This window comes from Acomys russatus, chromosome 17 (assembly GCF_903995435.1).
Source record: "Acomys russatus chromosome 17, mAcoRus1.1, whole genome shotgun sequence".
Taxonomy (NCBI): Eukaryota; Metazoa; Chordata; class Mammalia; order Rodentia; family Muridae; genus Acomys; species Acomys russatus.
Genome location: NC_067153.1, coordinates 25,137,889 through 25,157,767, shown reverse-complemented (window position 1 = coordinate 25,157,767; position 19,879 = coordinate 25,137,889). Strand labels below are relative to the sequence as shown.

The following is a 19,879-nucleotide window of genomic DNA, read 5'->3' as shown; positions in this document are numbered from 1 at the left end:
TGCAGGGAAGCAAGAGAGACTGCAGGCACTGGGGACTGTTTGGGGGCAGCTCAGCATGGTTAGGGATGCCTGCATTCAGGGGGATAAATATGAGTTGGTGGATATGGAAGCAGCAGGGTAAAAGTGAAAATCCCCAAAATGGCAGAGTTTAAGGGGGAAAAACCATCTCCAGAGAATCTGTACTTCTTGTAAGCAAGAGGTAAACTAGAGTAAGCTTTTGCTAAATGGATGTGGGAAAAATGAAACATATGCTACAAATGACATCTTAATTGACTGCCATTTTTCAGTTATATTTGTAATCAAGTTAATGTTGTGTTTTTCTCTTGGGATGATATGTACACTAATTAATCACAACCATTTTCCCTTCTAGTTAGTGATAAATAAAGAAAAAGAAATAGAAACTGGGGAAGGACCACATATGTTAGCCTCAGCACCGATAACACTGGATGAGCAGAGAAAACTATTTGGAGCATTTTGGCATTCTTGAAAGTTGCCTCTGAGTGCTGACCTCTGAACCTCTCAGGGGGTTGGGGGGGCATGGGATCTGCTGGAGGAGAGATCTTTCTCAGCCCCTCCAGGGAAGAGAAGTTTACCCACAGATCTAGATTGCAGAGTAGAAGCAACAAGAGCTCCCTGGGCTGGCCGGGGGTTATTATCCAGGTTTACCCAGTACATGGGCAGCAGGGATGGAAAGGGAAACCATAGATGCTGAAGTCATATTGTCCCAAATGAGAGCAGAAATGGCCAGCTGGACCCATTGCCAATGCACGCTATTCCGCAGAGGGATAGAGAACAGTGGGTGGCAGACAATGACACCTGTTATTCAACGTCAGAAGACAGCCACTTATTCCATAGAGAGAGAGTTGTGAGGCTGGGTGTGCCTGAGAGTGTAGGATTGGTGCTGGAGAGTGAATAGGTGCCATGTTCCAAGGCCTCCTCAAAGAACAGAACTCCTATTATATGTCAGTTAATGTGCGTGGAGAATGAGGGAGCGGTTCCCTCAACACTTACAGCAACTCTGATGGGAATCTCGAGGCTAACATTTATCTTGGAAATTCCTTTCCCTGTCCTGTTTTTGTCACTCACTCACACACTAGATAAATGCATAAATGCATATGTGATATGACCTTTAACCTCAGCTGAATGTCATTAAAGTTCTGGGTCCTAGTGCTATTATGGCACTGTTCTTCTCAGGAGCATGTGACTCTAGCCTGCTGTTTTGAAGAATGTGACTCTTGAGGAATGAAACATTACCCAGAGCCAACCATTCTTAGCATTTGAATTTCAGGCGTGACAACAAGGATGCAGAAGATATTTTGGGAGCTGGCATGGCTCCCAGTACTTTCTGCCCTCAGGATAGCAGCCACCTGATGAGACTGGCTCTCTACCAGCTAAGTTCATCACCAGGGTTTTAAGTGGCATCATAGAAAAAAGTCATGGCTGTATGCGGGTACACCTGGAATTTTAGATATAGGATCACAGCTGATTTGCATGCTTCATGCCTTCTTTGGGAGAAGACACTGTTTTGCTGTTCTTAAGTGAGTCCTGGGGAAAGAGACCAAAGGTTTTAAATGAAACACCTCCCTGTTACGTTTAGTACAACTTTTCTGCCAATTCATAAGCTGAAAGCTAGTGTGCCCTGGATGAATTCGGTGTTAAAGAAAAGGGGGATGACTCGCAGTCATGCATTCTTAGCACCTTGACAGTTGTGAGTCCTTGTATTAACCCCTGCCCACTGCAAAAAGCTTACCTGACCAAGGCAGGGAGCAGCACAGATGCATGTGTATACATGCCAAGAATTAGAAGGCAGTTTGACAGGAACATTTAGTGAAATAACAATCACGGGTTCCCTTCTAGGGCCTGTCACTTCCCCATCCCTGGACTTTTGACCAGGTTTATATAAATAGGCATAAACTCTCTTCTGGGGAGCAGTCCTTAAATTCAATCAGAAATTGCTTGCCTATTGCCATCAGAGTCATAAGAGCATGCATGTAAGAGCAAGTTTGTCAAACCTCCAGTGTGAGTGGGAGAGGGACCATTGAGGCTCCACGCCTAGCTGTGGAGCTATTGGCAGTTGATGACTTCTTGGGGGAAGGGGGAGCATCATTATACTTTGGGAGTATGACCACAGATAGGCTGCCTATGTTCTGGTGAGTAGCCCCAAACATAAGCACATATGGGCAGCATTAATTGGGTTCTGTGGGGGTCTAAAAAGGGGGTGAAGACATGAATTTGGAAGGCAGACATGTTAGAGGGCTCCAGGAAGAGTTGTGGGGAAGTAGGAGGGTGGATGTGATCAAATACATTGTGTATTTGTATGAAATTCTCAAATAATAACTCAAGAATATTACAAAAGGGGTGGTCCGGGGCGACTGGAATTAGATGCTCTTGGGACAGCCAGAGTATAGTAGGCCCTGGAGGTACCATAGACTAGTTTTTTTAGACAGTGCCCCAAAGAAGCTAGATCCTCAGGATGCTGTGTGTGACACATCTCCAGGAGACTAGTAATGTTGTAGTCAACCTCAATAGGTTTGGCTGGCACTCAGCTGGTAGACAGGTACCTTAAAGAGGTTTCCTGAGCGATTGGAAGAATCGTTTGAGGGTCTTGCATTCCATCTTCCACAAGGACCTTTCTCTTGTGAAAGGAGCTTGAGACAGGCCTTGCGGAGTCATGTTAGCCACAGAAAAACAAGGCTGGTAACAAAGGCAGCTTTTTGTGTGTGGTCTTAAAGAGCTCCTCTGCTGAAGCCAAGCTGTCCTTGGTTCCCCTCTGTTCTCTGACACTGGAAAAATCACAGGCAAAGAGTGAGATTGGATTTACTTTTTCTTGCTGCCTCTGGCAAAAGGAGCTATGCGGAAGCTCCCAGAGCCTACCACCCATCCTTCTTCACACCGTCCATTAGCTCACTGGATGATCATTGAGTATCTGTTATGACTGAGGCACTGGTCGATAGAATACAAAGGAACACGTCCCTTGATCAAGGAAATCATAGGATTTATTCTTAGTAGGAATTTCAAAGGCACCTCCATGACAGTGTGGAGTTCTTGGGGCCCTTGGGTTCCAGTGACAGGGTGTCACTACCTCTGGAAAATGACTAGATAATGAGGGATTCTGACTAGTATAAGAAATATCATACTTAACTGAGAATAGATCTCAACCTGTTATTTAAGAACCATGCAGGGAGCCTGACCCCTTTTCTGGATACAACATTCCCAAGATTTAAGATACTTCAGTCACACTGCCTTCTCCTTCTCCTTCTCCCTCTCCTTCTCTTCCTCTTCCTCCTCCTTCTTCTTCTACCAGGTTTCTCTGTGTAGCCTTGGCTGTCCTGGACTCACTTTGTAGACCAGGCTGACCTTGAACCCCACACTGTCTTTTTACTGACAACTCCCCTTTTTCTGGATTAAAGATTTAACGATTCCAGATTTCCACCTGCCTCTAACATACTATGACTTCTAGGCATAGCACCTTCTGTGCCACCTTCCTTTAGAACTTCCTAATGATGATACCAGCCCTGAGGTATTACAACATGCTGCTGTAACCAAGTTAGGCACTCTGTTGACTTCTGATGAGGACAAATACTTAACTTACCCTATTGTGCAGTACCAAAACATCTCCCGGCAACACTCAATAACCTCTCAAGAAAGTTATGAAAAATGTTTTGGAGCCTGAGGAAAAAATGAACAGTATCAGCTTGGGAGAACAAGAAGAGATGCTTGGAGGAGGTGAAACTTGTTCTAGCCATTGAAGGATGGGTCAAGTTTGAGCAGGAAGAGGTGGGTATTGAGTATTGAGGGGTAGATTTCTAGGGTTCATTTGATTAAAGAAAGCTTTTGTGTAGTGAGAGTGTCAGGCATCCTTCAGTAGGTGAGCTGAAAGGTTGCTAAAGAAAGAGCCACATGTTAGACACTTCTGGAGGCCACTTAGGACCCTTTGAGTTGGTGACCAAATTTCACTATGCTCCAGACAAGGTCAAACCCAAACAAGGGTCAAGTCCTAGGAGTCTCTTTGGTGAATTCTGAATCTGTTTCACATATGCATCCTCAAAGAAAAATGAATCACACTTGGAGCTCCATCTTTCGTAGGTCTTACATCACAAGCTGATAGGAAGCATCCTGATTGGCTCTTTCAGAGTGGATGTGGGCACGGTGTATAACCAGCCTGGTAAGCAAGCTCCACCTATCCATCTTGCTTTCCTACTCTCTGGTTTACTCTGTTCTGCAAAGCTGGGAGTTTTCTATGTGGTTCACTAAATTGAAGGTCTCCCAAATACTTATGGGCAGTTGGAGAAAGAAGTCAGAGAAAAGAGTGGGAAGGGAGAGAGGGGGAGGGGAAGGAAGAGAGTGAGGAAGCCTGGGGACTGGGGACATTTGAGAATGGCTACTATCATACGCAGCTGGAGGAAGAGACCAGGAGCCTGCAATGTGGGAAAGGATGAGGGAGCCATTGTCCCATCTGCCAAGGATACTACTTACAAAGTGTGTTTTTAGGCCATCAGTTCTGTGACAAATGGGCACTGCTGACAGACCCTGGTGACATCAGGACTGGCACCAAGGGCTACCTGAAGTGTGACATCAGTGTAACCGGGAAAGGAGACATCTTAAAGACCAACCCCAAGACCTCTGATGCCGAGGAGCAAATAGAGAAGTGAGACAGATCCATCCAGAGCCATAAAGAGGAATTATGTGCCCCACTTTATGTCTCTTTCCTCCCTCCACTCCTTTCCATATGGGTGTGCGAGTGCTGGCAACTCATGCCTTGTTCAGCAGAGATACTGCTCTGTCAGATGCCTGAATGTATCTTCTCAAAGCCATGGCTCTTCTGGGAGCGTAGATTCTGGCAAAAGAACATTGTTTCTCTGTAACAGCTTATTTTGAACAAGCCTATCTATCTATCTATCTATCTATCTATCTATCTATCTATCTACTATTATTAATAACAATTTTTGAGAATTTCATATAATGTATCTCATTCATTTTCACCCCCATTCCTCCTTTGCACCTCTCCCAGATCAAAGCCGTCTTTCGTATGCTGCCTCCTTTGTGTCCTTTTTGTTGTTGTTTAAAGAAAAGACTATCTGCAGCAGGTGTCTATTCCTCTGGCCCTTATGTCTTTCTACTCTCTTTTATGTTCCCTGAGCCATAAGTGTATGCATTATGTGGATAAGCCATTCTTGAGACTATGTGATTTAACCACATGTAGCTGGTTGGTTTTCTTTTTTTCATGTGAAACAAAAATCATACTTTCAACCACTGGTTTATAACAAAAAAAGGGTTAAATTCTATAAAAAAAAAAAAAAAACTAGAAGGAAAATTTGGTTTACTGATGAATCCCAGGGGTTCTCTATATCCGGATTTTTTTCTGCCTTCAACCTGTACCTGCCTTTTCTTCCTCCTCTTGGCTGACAGACTTTTTCATTTTCTTTTCTCCCCCTTAGGAACCTTTTGATCCCTCAAGGATTTCCATCAGAGAGACCTTGGGCTAGGTTCTACGTGAGACTCTACAGAGCAGAAGGCTTACCCAAAATGAATTCCAGCATTATGGCAAATGTCACCAAAGCATTTGTGGGTGACAGCAAGGACCTTGTGGATCCCTTCGTGGAGGTGTTCTTTGCTGGGCAGACGGTGAGGAAACCTCATCACCAGGAGTGGCAATTATGCCCTGCTCTGAATACAGAACATTTTTAATCAAATGAAATTAAGTTAAGAGTGTCTCAGGGAAAACCTTGTCACAAGAAGGGAAGGAGTAGAGCCTGGTGGCGCATGCCTGTAATCCCAGCACTCGGGAGGCAGAGTTTGTGAGTTCGAGGCCAGTCTGGTCTACAAAGTGAGTCCAGGACAGCCGGGGCTACACAGAGAAGCCCTGTATCAAACAACAACAAACAAACAAACAAAACAAAAGGAGGGAGGAGTTAGGTACAAGAGGTGCAAAGGAGGGTTGCCCACTCACGCCTCACTGAGGATTGTGGAAAGGAGCTGGATGCATTGCAACTTAAGGCTGTGTAGGAAAACATCTTTCCTCACCAATGGCTACTACTCTAGACAAGAACCAGGTCCTGTGGGATTACTACTCTCCCCTACCCCATCTTACAAAGTTCCCAACAATCCTTCTCCTACATAAACCTCGATACCTGTGACCCTTTCTTAGGAGCCATCAGAAGAATCAAGCCAAGGGTCATGGTCAAAGCTGCACTCTGCCTCTCCAGAGTGTGAAACTTTGAGAAATATGCCCCCGTCCCTTCCCATCAGAAGGACTGAATGCTGGAGTAATTTGAATTTGGGCTAACTTTGGAGGGCATATGAAACATTATGCTGTTTTAGGACAAGGAAACGGAAACCCAGGCTGCAACACTCAAGGTCAAGCATGACATCTTGCCTGGTCTTCATGCAGGCACGAGCTCAGGGTCCAGCTCTGTCTGCTGCTTTCCTGGAGACATTAGAGCAGCTCCTATTCATTACACAGGGATTTACCCTAACACCAGCTGAGTAGAAATTTCCAAGGACAATGATTCACCTTTGCCCCAGTGACCCACATAACGTCTAGGTCAGCAGTAATGTGAATGGTGTGTAGTTGATTTCACAGGCATTGATGAAGCAAGCCTGCGACCTTTGGTAATTCCCTTTCTATCCCCTGGTGCTTTGAAGCATTTTTTTTTTTTTGCTTGCTTGTTTCTTTTTTTAAAAATATATTTTATTAATTTATTCATATTACATCTTAATTGTTATCCCATCCCTTGTAGCCTCCCACTCCTCCCTCCCTCCCATTTTCCCCTTACTCCCCTCCCCTAAGACTGTGACTGAGGGGCACCTCCTCCCCTGTATATGCTCATAGGGTATCAAGTCTCTTCTTGGTAGCCTGCTATCCTTCCCCACCAGGCCTCCCCATCCAGGGGATGTGGTCAAATATGGGGCACCAGACATCAGAGTTCGTGTGAAAGTTAGACCCCTCTCTCCACTCAACTATGAAGAGCGTCCTATCCATTGGCTAGATCTGGGTAGGGGTTCAAAGTTTACTGCACGTATTGTCCTTGGCTGGTGACATAGTTTGCGCTGGACCCCTGGGCCCAGATCTGCCCATCCTAATGTTCTTCTTATAGGTTCCTAGGACCCTCTGGATCCTTCTATTTCCCCATTCTCCCATGTTGAAACATTTTCTTTAGCCACTATTTCCATGGCTCACGTCCCTCTGTTGTACTTTTAGGGGCGAACCTCTGTGCAAAAGAATTGTGCTGATCCTGTGTGGCATGAGCAGGTGGTTTTCAAGGAAATGTTCCCTCCATTGTGTCGGAGGGTGAAAATTCAGGTGTGGGATGAAGGCAGCATGAATGATGTAGCGCTGGCCACCCATTTCATCGATCTGAAGAAAATCTCCAACGAGCAGGATGGGGATAAAGGTAGAGAGTTTCCCGTGTCTGCCTTGGAAGTAGGTCTGAAAACCATAGTTATCTTCAAAGAGAGAGGGTCACATAGGCATGTACTAACACCTTTCATCAGTCTGTGGTTTGTGGCCTGGCTTGGCTAAGCTCATTGATGGAGCCAAGCTCTGGCCCTAAGTCTTCCATGACTATTGCTACCTTGCTGTGCTGTGTCACTGTTCTCTTAAGAAGAAAATGGAATTCATATAAGAGCAAAGATTGGTAAACTAAAACCTATAGGCCACATCTATGCTGCGGCGGGTCTTTGCATGTTGCCATATAGACAGTTTTTGCATGTTTCAGTGGTTTTCCTCTTACATAAAAAGTATGTCCCCAGTCACTTGACGGGAACATGAGAGCTCCAGGGTGGCAGGGGCTGTGGGTTCTTGTGCTCTCAGTGAGCTGGGAGAGCCTCAGGAAATCCACAAAGCCCTGAATGTGGCGGGCAGGGAAAGAACTCCCCCTCGGTATTTGACTCTATTTCCAACATCCCATTAGTGTGTAAGACCTTCTATAGTAACCCCTGTTTAAATTCATGGCAATCTTTCCCTGTATTGCAAATGTATGTTAACTGACAGAAATACACACATACCTATATAACATACACACACATAATTAAATGGTCAAATACAAGCGTACATACATACATGTATATGTTAAATATATCCTATCATATGTCACATAAAGATGTCTTTGGTATAGCTATTTTTTTTTTAGCTATATGAATAGTTTCCAAAAGCAGAGGTTACAATATACAAAATACAATACAATATTTTCATGTCTTTCACAGACTGGCATTACAAAAAGCCAAAAATGAATGTATGCCATCTATTTCTTCATATTACTGCGGCACTTAACACTTTATATAAAAAACACACTCCTCCATCTACACTCACTCAACTAGATGTTAACATGTTTTATTCACAACATTTAGAAGTCTCTTGATGGCGTTCAAAAAGAGAAGGTTTGCGTTTTACAAGTAGACACCAAGGACCATGAAATCTTGCTATCCTTTTAACCATAATTTTTCTGCTTCTTTAAACTCACTCAAAGGAGAACAGAAGCTGAGGGAAAGGATCTAGTCTGGAAAAGTCAGAGTGCTAGAGAGGAGACATTTAAGCAGAAAGATGCTATAATACACACACACACACACACACACACACGAAAACGTTTTATTGGCAACTATGTGGGATTTGATAAACAAAATATGATTCCCTATTTATTCACATCAGTGGGGGCACTTCCTAAGGGCCCATGTGAAATACTTAATAGATATTATCTTGTTAATCTTGGTAGTTGAGTTAGACACTACTAGCTTTTCCTCCATATGAGGAAACTGAGGTACAAGGAAGTTAAGAAATTTGTCCTGTCTTGTGCAGCTGAAAAGTCCCCAGACTGGAATTTGAACACATACAGTTGAGTTTTCAGAAACGCCATGCTGTTTTGCCCTTCAGAAAAGACCATGGGGTTGATGGTGTAAATCAGTGGTAACAGCACAGGCCTTGGGTTTGATTTCCAGTACTGGAAAATAAAGGGGCATTGTGTTGACAAGTGCTCTCATTGATGTCTTATGTTTTCTCAGATGTTCTAGATTAAAGGGAGAAGCCCCTTCTGGCAGGAATAAGTTAAAATCACCAGACCTTTTCAGTTCTATGTTTAAGGAATATTTTAGACCCTTCATTTCTCACCATCTCTACCACTCTTCCCTAGGCCAGGCTACAGTGTCCTTAGCTCCCATGAGAAGTGGTCCCCAAAGCAGTGTGCCCACATCTATTCTTGCAAGCCTTCACATAGACGGGAGCCACAATGATCTAGAGCAGTGGTTCTCAACCTTCATAATGCTCCGACCCGTTAATGCACTTCCTCGTGTCGTGGTGACCCTCAAGCATAAAATTATTTTCGCCGCCACTTCATAACCATAATTTTGCTTCTGTTATCAATTCTACTGTAAATATCTGATAAGGAGGATATCTGATAGGTGACCCCAAAGGGGCTGTGACACACAGGGTGAGAACCACTGGTCTTAGAGACAAGGTTACATTATCACGTTGATAAAATCCCCTTAAAATAATCTTAGTGACACTAAGATAGTAAGCAAAATTCATAACAAGGCCTAAGGCCTCTCCCCTGTCCAAACTCATCTCACATATTTCTAGCTCCCCACTCCTTCCAGCTGGTTTATGGCCTCCCCAGTCTGTTCCTCCATGCTGCACCACCCCATCATTTGTTCTTGCATCAGGTGATGTATCTTCTTCACAGTGTTTATATTGTAAATATTAACGCAAGTGTTTCTTTGTTCAGTCTTTGTATTGGCTTGTCCTTTGCCGAGGCCCATGGTTGGCATCTAGCACATTCCCTAGCTCATGTTAGAAATAAGCATTTGATGGCTAAAGGGTGACAAAGGGGTACACAGTGGCCTCTATAATAAGACAAATGTGAAGACCTGTAAATGCATCAAAAAGAGACTAGATGGAAATTGAACAAATGTTTTCCTTTGGAGAGGATGCCTTTTAAATATTTTCTTTTGTCTGCATATCGTATGTGTGTATATGCTACTTCTAGAAAGCAAACACGTTGTAGACGTGAACGTATAGGCAGTTACCTAATGCCTGGGTTTCTCCTAGGCTTTCTTCCCACCTTTGGACCTGCCTGGATTAACCTGTATGGCTCCCCCAGGAACCACAGCCTGATGGACGATTACCAGGAGATGAATGAGGGCTTTGGGGAAGGTGTGTCCTTCAGGGGCCGGATCTTGGTGGAAATTGCTGTGGAAATCCTCTCAGGTGGGGCCCAGGAGTCTAAGTTCTCTAAGGCTCTGAAGGAGCTGAAGCTATCTTCCAGAGACAAAGACTCCAAATCTTCTAAGGGCTCCAGTAAGGACAAGGCGGATAAAACAGAGGATGGCAAGGCCCAGCAGGCTGCTGACAAAACCAACTCCACGGAGGTGGAGGTGGAATCTTTTGCTGTCCCCCCAGAGGTAGGTCTGTGGAGCACTGCTCCTCGGTGCCTGATGGTGGGTGAGCCCAGGGCAAAGGGATACAGCCCTTGTCACAGGCTCCAGAGGACCTTTTCCTATACAGGTCTCATCTTCCTGGTGAAATTGTGTTGGCCTAGCACTGAATGGCGGGTGTGTCATCTGTTGGTGCAAGCAGGGTGGTCATATGCTCATGATGAATTTCTTCAGACTCTGTCAAGCGTGGATTCCATGGGAACTCAAAAAAAGCAGACACAAAGTAGTCAGAGACATTGGTGGGAGCCCGACTCTGTATTAACAGCAAGAGACTGGGGTGTCAAGATGAGCATCAGCTGTGACCATGCTCGCAGTGTGTGTCCTAGTGGTACAGTTTGTAGTTGAGTGAGTGAATGAGTTCTGTGTGTCATCAGTCTCAGAGGAAAAAGGGTGATTCCAGTTGATCCTGGTTAACTCTGTCTATGGGATTATTTCTCGGATCAACAGGAAGGGAAATGATGGCCGCTCACCCTTAGCTGTCCATTCCTAGGGAGACTGGACGGACCTCGGAGCTGCAATAGGAGAGTCACCCTTACCTTGCAAGAGCTATTTCTTTTTCTTACCGAGATATTAAGAAACTACTGCAGAGAACTCAGAGCATGGGATTGGAAACACGGCATTAATTCTACTCATGGCTTTAATGCTAACACTGCCCTAGATCGTTATTTACTCTTCAGCTAAGTGGGGTCATATAGGTCACTTTGCCATAGGCAACTTCTGGGGACTGATGAGAAAGTGCATGTAAGTTGTCATCGGATCTTCCAGCAGTGCATGGTTAAGCTTGCGATATATTTATGGCTGATATCCATGGCTTGTTTCTTCCATCAAGGAGCAGCTATTTAGAGCTGGCCACCTGTTGTTTGCGTCTTGGCTTTTTCAGCACCTCCCCACTTCTCTTTGGACTCTCATCATGGAAACCCTTTCTGGAAATATGTATTATCAGTTTGTTGGGGCGTGAAATTGGCATTGTCTGCAGGGGGCTGTGAGCATGTGTGTATGTGTGCATGTGCATGTGTGTGTGTGTGTTCAGAATACAAGACAACGTTGGAAACTTGACTTTGCATTTGTGGGGAGCTTAATGGCAACTAGAGTGCATTGTCTCTTATATCTGCCTGTCTGTCTGGTAACCATTGCTGCTGTGGGCAAGGTTGGATAGGGACATCCCAGGAGAAAGAAGCCAGGGGAAGATTTTCAGAATCTAAGATGTTTTTCTGAGGATTCCCAAAGGAAGAAATTCTAGCAGAAAGCGAGGGAGGTTGGGCAGGGAGTGGACTTTTCTACAACTCAAGGTCTAGAGAAGGTTACTGGGCTACTGAGGAGAAAGTGGTAGATACAGGAAAATCGAGGTGCTTCGACACCTCTGCACCCTCCTCACCTTGGTGTCTTATTGGTGGCATTTTCTTGTCAGATTCTGTTATTGCACAATAAGTCACCCCAAACCTTAGCGGCTTGAAACATCAAATGCTAATTTTCTCTCAGAGTGAGGAATTTGGGGATGCCTTGGTACAATGGTTCTGGTTGAGACTTTCCTTGGAGGAAGATCTTTTCAAGATCTTGGCAGAGTGAATGTGAGGGTGATCCAGCTGTGACAGCTGTCACCCCATTGATAGCTAGGGTTGATTTGGCTGATGGCTAGGCAGGTGTCCCCTTCCTCCCTAATGCTCCATAAGTGTCCCTCCTGAAGCTGTGTGGTAAGAGTCCCAGGATACAGGAAAAGTGGCCTTTGGTCAAGGGTGTATAGGCAGCTTCACTCCCCTGCTAGAAGCTCTAAACAAGCCCCCAAGAGCTGGGCAGAAGCTATGAGCCTTTGAAGGTGTCACGGGACTGGAGGACCCATCTCAAGATGGCTGCCTGACACTCAGGTGGCCTTAGTACCTTGTTGGCTATTGGTATGAGAATGCAGCTCCTTACTATGGGGACCCTCCCATAAATTCTGAATATCCCTATGCTATGGTGGTGTGCTTCCTTTCCTTAGGGTGGTGATGTAAGGGAGAACAAGGCCATGACCAAGCCATGACATCACAGACTGACATTTCCTTCGTGCTAGGAACAACTCATTTCATCTAGCTTTATATAGAAGGAAGAGAGCTGGTGGGGGGGGGGGAGATTGGCTAAGAATTTGGGGCCATATTTCAAAGCTGCTACCCAGATCTCCTGTTTCCTCCAGCCTGAGCAGATTAACCTGTCCCCTTCAGCCTTTCCTTGCTGTCTCCTTCTTTCTTTTTTGGCTTCTTAGTGTCACAGAGCCCCAGTGTCACTGTGTGCAGCAACCTCGTAGCACATCTGGACATTGGGAGACCCTACGATGCTGTCTTTTCCCACTCCCCCTCTCTTTACTTCCAAAACTGCTCTTTCTCTTTTCTGCGAAACTCCCGAAGACCATAGTCAGCCTGGGGAATGGGACCCATTTTTAAAGTCTGTGACTGCTGATGGGACAGCTTTATATCAAACCGACACAGAGCCTGACCCCATGGAGCTTGTGCTGTGGAAGGGGAGAGAACGCATGCAAAATATATCCATGGGGAACCAGGAAGTAAAGAACTACAAATTGTTGTTATTTATGGGATGAGAAAGTTCAATGTTTAAAATGTTTGGCCTCCGAGTAAGATGGCTGGCTATACCTAGTGTCAGTGTGGGGGCAGGGGCCACTGTGCAGCGAGACCTGCCTGCCTCTGTTTGACTTTACTCTCTATGGCAATTGCTTTTCTCTTTGCTGTGACGAAACAGCTGACTAAAAGCGATGTCAGGAAAGGGGTTTTAAGGGTCATGGTTTGAAGATACAGGCCATCGTTGCAGCAGTCAGGAAGCAGAGAGAGGCAAACCCTGGTGCTCCGCTCACTTGGTGGGCTCAGAGCATGTTATGCATCAACCATCTCTCCAGTTTAAGGCACACTTCCGGAAGGGAGCTTGAAGGATGTGGAAGATTAAAAGATCAGTTCAGACTATTGAAATATTTACGTAGTTACAGTTGGGAGGGCTTGTATGTATGCTTAAAACAACAACAACAAGAACAAGTACTCCAGGCCCCATTGTGATACTTTCATCACAGATAAGGCAAGCAAACAGCCAGAGAGTGGATGCCACTTGCCCAAAGTCCGATAGCTGGCAGGTCAGCTGCTTTGCGGTGACATCTGCTGTCCTTGAGACCACAGGGTCTGCTTTTCCCTTTAGTCTCTTTGAGGTTCTCATTCTCCCCCCCAGACAGTAAACTCAGCCCCCCAACCCCCACCCCCGGGCTGCAAGATAAGAGGCTGGCGGATAGACAGTGACTAAGCTTTAGCACTATGCCGCCCTGCCCTGTGCTTCTGGTCAAAAGAAACATGTCCTGCATTGTCCAATGCTACAGGAAAGGTCACACACACACACCCCACCCCCAGGTATCTGAAATCCTTTGGTTCTCTGAGGGGACTGGTTCTGGACTCTTGTTCAGGGGAATTCAGGGGAACTCCATGTCTATGGGGCCATAGTTGTTTTGTTCTCTTAGCTTACTGCTAAGGGAACTCAAGCCTTACTGCTTTTTCCTTGGACTTTAGTAAATCCAGCTGCAAAGCTAGGGAGCCCCATCTATATGTCTTCACCCTACTCAGAATTTTCACTCAGAAAAGGCTCCACACTGGGAAAAGCTACTTGCAAAGAACTGGGTATTACCCTATAGTGCCATGGTCCTCAACCATCCTAATGCTGCCACTCTTCAATACAGTTCAACACAATCATGTTATGGTGACACTCCCCTCCACCCCCATAAAATTATTTCATTGCTACTTCGCAACTGTGGTTTTGCTATGGTAATGAATAGTAATGTAAATATATTTTGGAAATAGAGGTTTGCAAAGGGATCTCAACCCACAGGTTGAGAAGCACTGCGCAGTGGCTCCCGCCTTATGGCCTGCCATGGTCCAGTCTTCCAGACGACGTGTAGGTTCATTGACCAAGCAGCCTTGGTGAAGAAGAACAGGTCTCAAGCCTCAGCTGACTTTAACTTGCTGTGTGACCTTGGAAGCCCCTTAATTTTTCTGTACTTTGTTTTATGGAGGTTAGAACGGATATCGCTAACACCCTTTTTGATATAAAGGCATTTGTGAGTCACATACAAGTTGGTTCCTTGTGGCAGGACTGTGAGGCCTTTGCCTGTGTTCCCTAATTGTCTAGGGAGGTAATCTTTGACTACGGGTCAGCACGAAGCCCACAGGTTAGCACACGCCAAGCTCAAACAACATGGGGTCTGTAATGAGAATGACTGGGAAAGTTACACAACAGCACGTTTTCCTCTTCTGAAAAACGGGTATGAGCCAGATTCCAGGTTCTCAGGGTTGTTATAAGGAGCAATACTAAGTATTCACGAGCACCCCTTCTCAGCCACGCAGTTATGCTCACATGGAAGGGTCCAGTCCGGTGACCTCTCAGCACCTTATCTTTAACTTCCTGGGTCTACAGCCTGTTGAGTGCAGGGTCCAGTCCTGTGACCTCTCAGCACCTCATCTTTGACTTCCTGGGTCTACAGCCTGTTGAGTGCTGGGTCCCCATAAGCAGCATCTTGGAAACACACACACCAAGCGCACCTTATGCCGTGAAAGGGGACTTTCTTCCTGTATGTTAATCTAGCAGTGCATAGTGTGGTTCTGTGTCATTTTAGACCAGTGGCTAACTGGATTTGGACCTGCATTTGTTGGCCATGATCACTGCCCGTCTGCACAGCGGCAAGGCATGGCATTGCCAGTTGTAACAGAGACTCAGACGTCTATGGAGTACACTAAACCGAACGAGTTTCACCGACTTGGCTTTCCAGAGAGGAAAGGAAGCCAGCTCTGTCTAGCAATCTCTTTCTCTCTCTGTAGATTATACCAGAAAAATATGAGGAATTTTTACTCTTCGGAGCCTTTTTTGAAGCTACCATGATTGATCGGAAGATTGGCGACAAGCCCATCAGCTTTGAAGTTTCTATTGGTAAGTGCAGACACGTGCAGGTTTGCAGAATGCTTATTTCCTGAATAAGTGAACTATGCCTTGCATGAAGGTAACTATACTCCAGTAGAGATTATAGTCAGCACCTCAAAAGGAAATGATAGTTTCTTGTCCACTCAATGTCAACACATAAAGAATATATTTATTTAGCTTTAAAAAAAACCAAACCAAACCAAACCAAAATAGTAATCAGTATAGGTTTGGATAGTAATAAGTATAGTAATCCAGGGAACTGGGTTACTAATCTTGGTTTCATTACTTTGGGCTGATTTAATTTCCCCAGGTCTTGGTTTCCACATGTATACAGTGGGAAGGATAGTAACTCCTCAGAGAGTTGTAAGATTTGCAGAACTGATAGAATGCATCACATAGTCAATAGCTATAGCTGTAACTCCCAGTTATCTTCCTTGACTAATTGAGGTTCATCTAAGAGCGCTAAGTCCTCCAGAGAAAAGCAGGTTCACACCCAGGCAGTTTTGTTGCAACAGGGCAGAAAGAAGTAGAGACGAGGTCTTGAGCTATACAGCTGGAGGCCTGGCACAGAACCTCATGTCTGCATGTACACATGTCCACATGTCCACATGTCCACATGTCCACAGGGTGCAGATGCCCATTAGCACTGTGGAAGACAAAGCTCTGACACGAGGGACCTTATATTTCCCCTGTTATTGATTTATTGAAAATAGCTGGATTTTTCCCCTCACGTAGTATATCCTGATTACAATTTCTACTTCCTCTGTTCCTCCTCCCAGTTCCTCCCACCTCCTCTCCCATCTGATCCACTCCATTTCTGCCTCTCATCAGAAAACACACAGGCTTCTAAGAGATTAATGGTAACATAATATAATATAACAAATAAAACTTACGCATCACAATTGGTTGAACAAACAGAAGGAAAAGAACCCAGGAGAAGGCACAAGAAACAGAGACCCATCCATTTGCACACTCAGAAATCTCATAAAAAGCACTAAACTGGAAGCCATTATATATACACAAAGGACCTGTAACAGATAAAGAGAGAAGAAAAAATATATAAATAAAGTAAATAAAAAATAATTAATAAGATGAAAAAAAAAAAAAAGGGAGGGTGACTTGACACGCCATTATGAGACAAGGAAGCTCTAAGGATTCAGCTGAGTTCATTTTCTGTCCATCTACTGCTGGGCATGCAATCTACTCTTCAGCGTAGTTGGTTTTCCCGGTGATACTTCCTTGGAGGAAACTAAATTTTCACTTGAAAGTGATTATTGCTTCAGAGTTAGGGACGGAGGCCTGTGACCGATTCTCCTTTCAGCTCTAGAACCCCAACTGGAGCAGACCTGTGCGTGCTAAAGAGGCCTTATCTTATATGAAAATGTCTACAGCACAAAAGCTGCCTTATCTGAAACCCCCTTTCTCTCCTTCAATACTCACTCACTCTTACTTTTTAAAACGTGATGTTGTCTTTGGGTACTCAGACAAGAAGTCCTCTCCTAGAGAAGAAGCAGCTTTGAGAAGGTTTCCAATATTTTATTGAGTGAAAAAAAAAAAACTGATTCCAAAGTGACACACCAACAATGATAGTTTATCAAGTCTCCAGGATGAGCTTTGGTAGGATAGATATACCAAGACCGAGATGTTAAAAGTGCTGACAGCCCCGAGAGCACAGGCATTTGCTGCTAAGCCTGATTGCCTGGCTTTGATCCCTGCAATGCACAGGTGGAAATAGAGAATGCAACTCTTGTATGTAGTCCTCTGACCTCCATACCTGCTCATGAATATACGCATGCACCGGAAATGATGTAATAAAATTAAAATAAATAAAAATAACATGGCTAGAAAATAACTTAAAACCTCCATGGATTTTTCTTTTTCCTTAACCATCTTTCTTCACTTGCAACTTGCGTAGGTTTTACAAACAAGAAAATAGGAATTGTTAAAAAAAGAAAGAAAGAAAGAAAGAAAATAGAAATTGTTGCCTTTCTCTATGTAATTTTTTGTTCCCTGTTGTCTGTTTTTACTGCCTTCATTCTGAGAGCTTATCTCCTTGCTGTGAGAGGGTGTGGGGTTGGCCAAGCTGGCTGATCCCCCCCTTGCTGACATCCAGCCCCCTTGCCCCCCCCCCCATTGCTGCTGTTCCTGAAGGTAACTTTGGGAACCTGCTTGACGGAGGGTCTCATCATGGGAGTAAGAAGAAATCGGCGGAGATGACTGAAGAAGACGTCCGTCCTCTGCTGCACGAAGAAGAAAAGGATGTGGCCCATGACGCTGTCACTTCTATGGCATCCACCACTCACCCAGAGAAGCCTCTGCTGACAGAAGGGAACAGGTAGGAGGAGACGGGGCAGGGGGCAGGCGAGAACAACGTTTCTGCTGGGTGAGAATTTGGCCGGTTCTTGGGACTGTCTCACTCAGCTTTTCAGTAAGATAAGAAACACACAAATTTTACCTCATTGCTCGGAACAAGCTGCAAATGGAAAAGGCATGATAACCGTCACTCTATTGAATCCTTAGCCCTTAAACAACACATCCAGGGAATTCGTCCACAGGCAGAGCAGCCATGATGGTCTCTGTTAGACCCTAGGAAAAATATTTCCATGGCTGTCTGACTAAAGCAAGCTGTATTTAGATGTGCACTAGGGCTGGCCGGCTGACTGTCTCCTCTTAAATTAGGGTTTCAGAGAGCAGCTTCTCCCAGGCTTTCAAGGTCCCTTTTATGGGGAGGGTTTGGATTGACAGAAAACGGTTGTCAAGGGCTCAAGCCTGCCTGTGGTAGATAATGCATGGATACGTCATGTGGAAGGAGAGTCATCCTGAGGATTCCAGGTTTATTAGTGCCCAAAGTCACAAGCTGGTGCAGTGTTGGCCATCCATCCATACCGGTGTTCTTCACTTGCAATGGGCGACCATGTGCCTTCTCCTTTCCTGCTTTTCCATTTGCCCATGGTTTACCCAATGAGCCTCAATGGCCTGCTCCTCGAAGACACAGCAATAAACCCCTGAAAACCACAGAGGCAAAGGTCTAGACTGCCATCAGCACATGATAACGCAAAGCAAAGAACCTGAGACAAAGCACAGCAGTGTGTGGGTGCCTGCTTGGATGCAGGGTTCTCAGGGAAATGATTTTAGAGATAAAATAGAGAGTAGTTTAGTTTCCGACCTTGTGTCTTTGTTGTTGCATTGCTGTAACACAACTTCAGTTTGGCTTACTTTTCTGAATGGACACCTGCTGGTTTATTTAGTTTTTACAGAGCAGACCAGGCCAGCCCTTTGCTAATTCTGTTGTTTACTCAAGGAGATATTTGCATGGTAGAGCTAAAAAGGAACATCTAATCTTTCAGGCTTTTGTTTGAAAGAAAACCAAAGCTTGTCTCTCCTGTCCTCTCCTGTCCTCTCCTCTTCTATCCTCTCTGCTTCCTCCCGTCCCTTTTTCTCTACGATGCTCTCCTTTCCTTGATGGCATCCCATTTCCTCCCCTCCCTTTTTTTCTTCCTCTTTTTACTGTTCCTTCCTCTCCTCCTCATTTTGCCTCTCTTCTATGCCTCTGTCTGTCTCTGTTCGCCCCCCCCCCCCCGCTCCTGCCATAAATAACATTTCTCTAAACAATGTCTATTCCTCAAGAGTCAGCACCACATCCATCCTAAGCATTTAGCTTTTGCCTTCCTTCCATGAGTGTTCTTTACAGTCTTGTCTGCTTGTGAGGAAATTCTAGGAGGCTGGGAAAACATGTTCATTAAAACAGCTGTCATTACCCAGGAAACTTCACCTTTTGGCTACACCTCTTCTGCCTACCCTGCCTTCACACTCACCTAAAATCCCTTCTTGGGAACCAAATCTACACATTAGTCCTGTCTTTTCTGCCTTCTATTGCATTCTGTTAACGATCTTTTTCTACCAGCATTAAAGCATATTTATTCCACTGCCACCATCAGGCATTCTGTTGGAGCTCCACATCTTTGCTGCTTGACCTCTTATCCCTTCCTGGCCAAATAAGCCACTTATATTATTGGTACTACATCCTGGTAACAATAAGTATTAGATGAACGAATGGACAGATGGACAGATGGATGGGTGGATAGATGTCTGGATGGATACATGGATGAAAGAATGATGGCAAGCTATCTAGTACTGATTTAGATTGGGATATTTGCCTTTATCCTCATTAACAATATGATTTACTTTTCTTCAGAAGTTTCACTCCCATCTGTTATACCAATGAATCAATACAATGTGCTCAGAATATACCTCTTTAAAAAGTAGTATCGCTCCTTTTCTTTATCAGTTTAAGCTTTCTTTGAGGAAGGGTTTGCACAACATATTCTATACACTGGTGATAATTTCTAAGCTTGTCCTGTGTCCAAGGGGAACTTCTTTGGGTTGGTTTGATTTTGAGAGTTTCATGCAGCCCAGGCTATCCTTGGGTTTGCTGTGTTGCTGAGGATGCAGCCCAGGCTATCCTTGGGTTTGCTATGGTGCTGAAGGTGCAGCCCAGGCTGTCCTTGGGTTTGCTGTG

General features: G+C 44.8%; 1 protein-coding gene across 1 annotated transcript in view; it reads left to right on the top strand.

Moving 5' to 3' along the window:
* Fer1l6 (fer-1 like family member 6) overlaps positions 1–19,879 on the top strand; it is a 118,064-nt gene that overhangs the window by 12,845 nt on the left and 85,340 nt on the right. Inside the window, 7 exon segments of the mRNA XM_051160546.1 lie at positions 4,087–4,165; positions 4,492–4,648; positions 5,439–5,625; positions 7,202–7,394; positions 10,040–10,392; positions 15,261–15,369; positions 17,512–17,695. Coding sequence (XP_051016503.1) covers positions 4,087–4,165; positions 4,492–4,648; positions 5,439–5,625; positions 7,202–7,394; positions 10,040–10,392; positions 15,261–15,369; positions 17,512–17,695 — 1,262 coding nt within the window.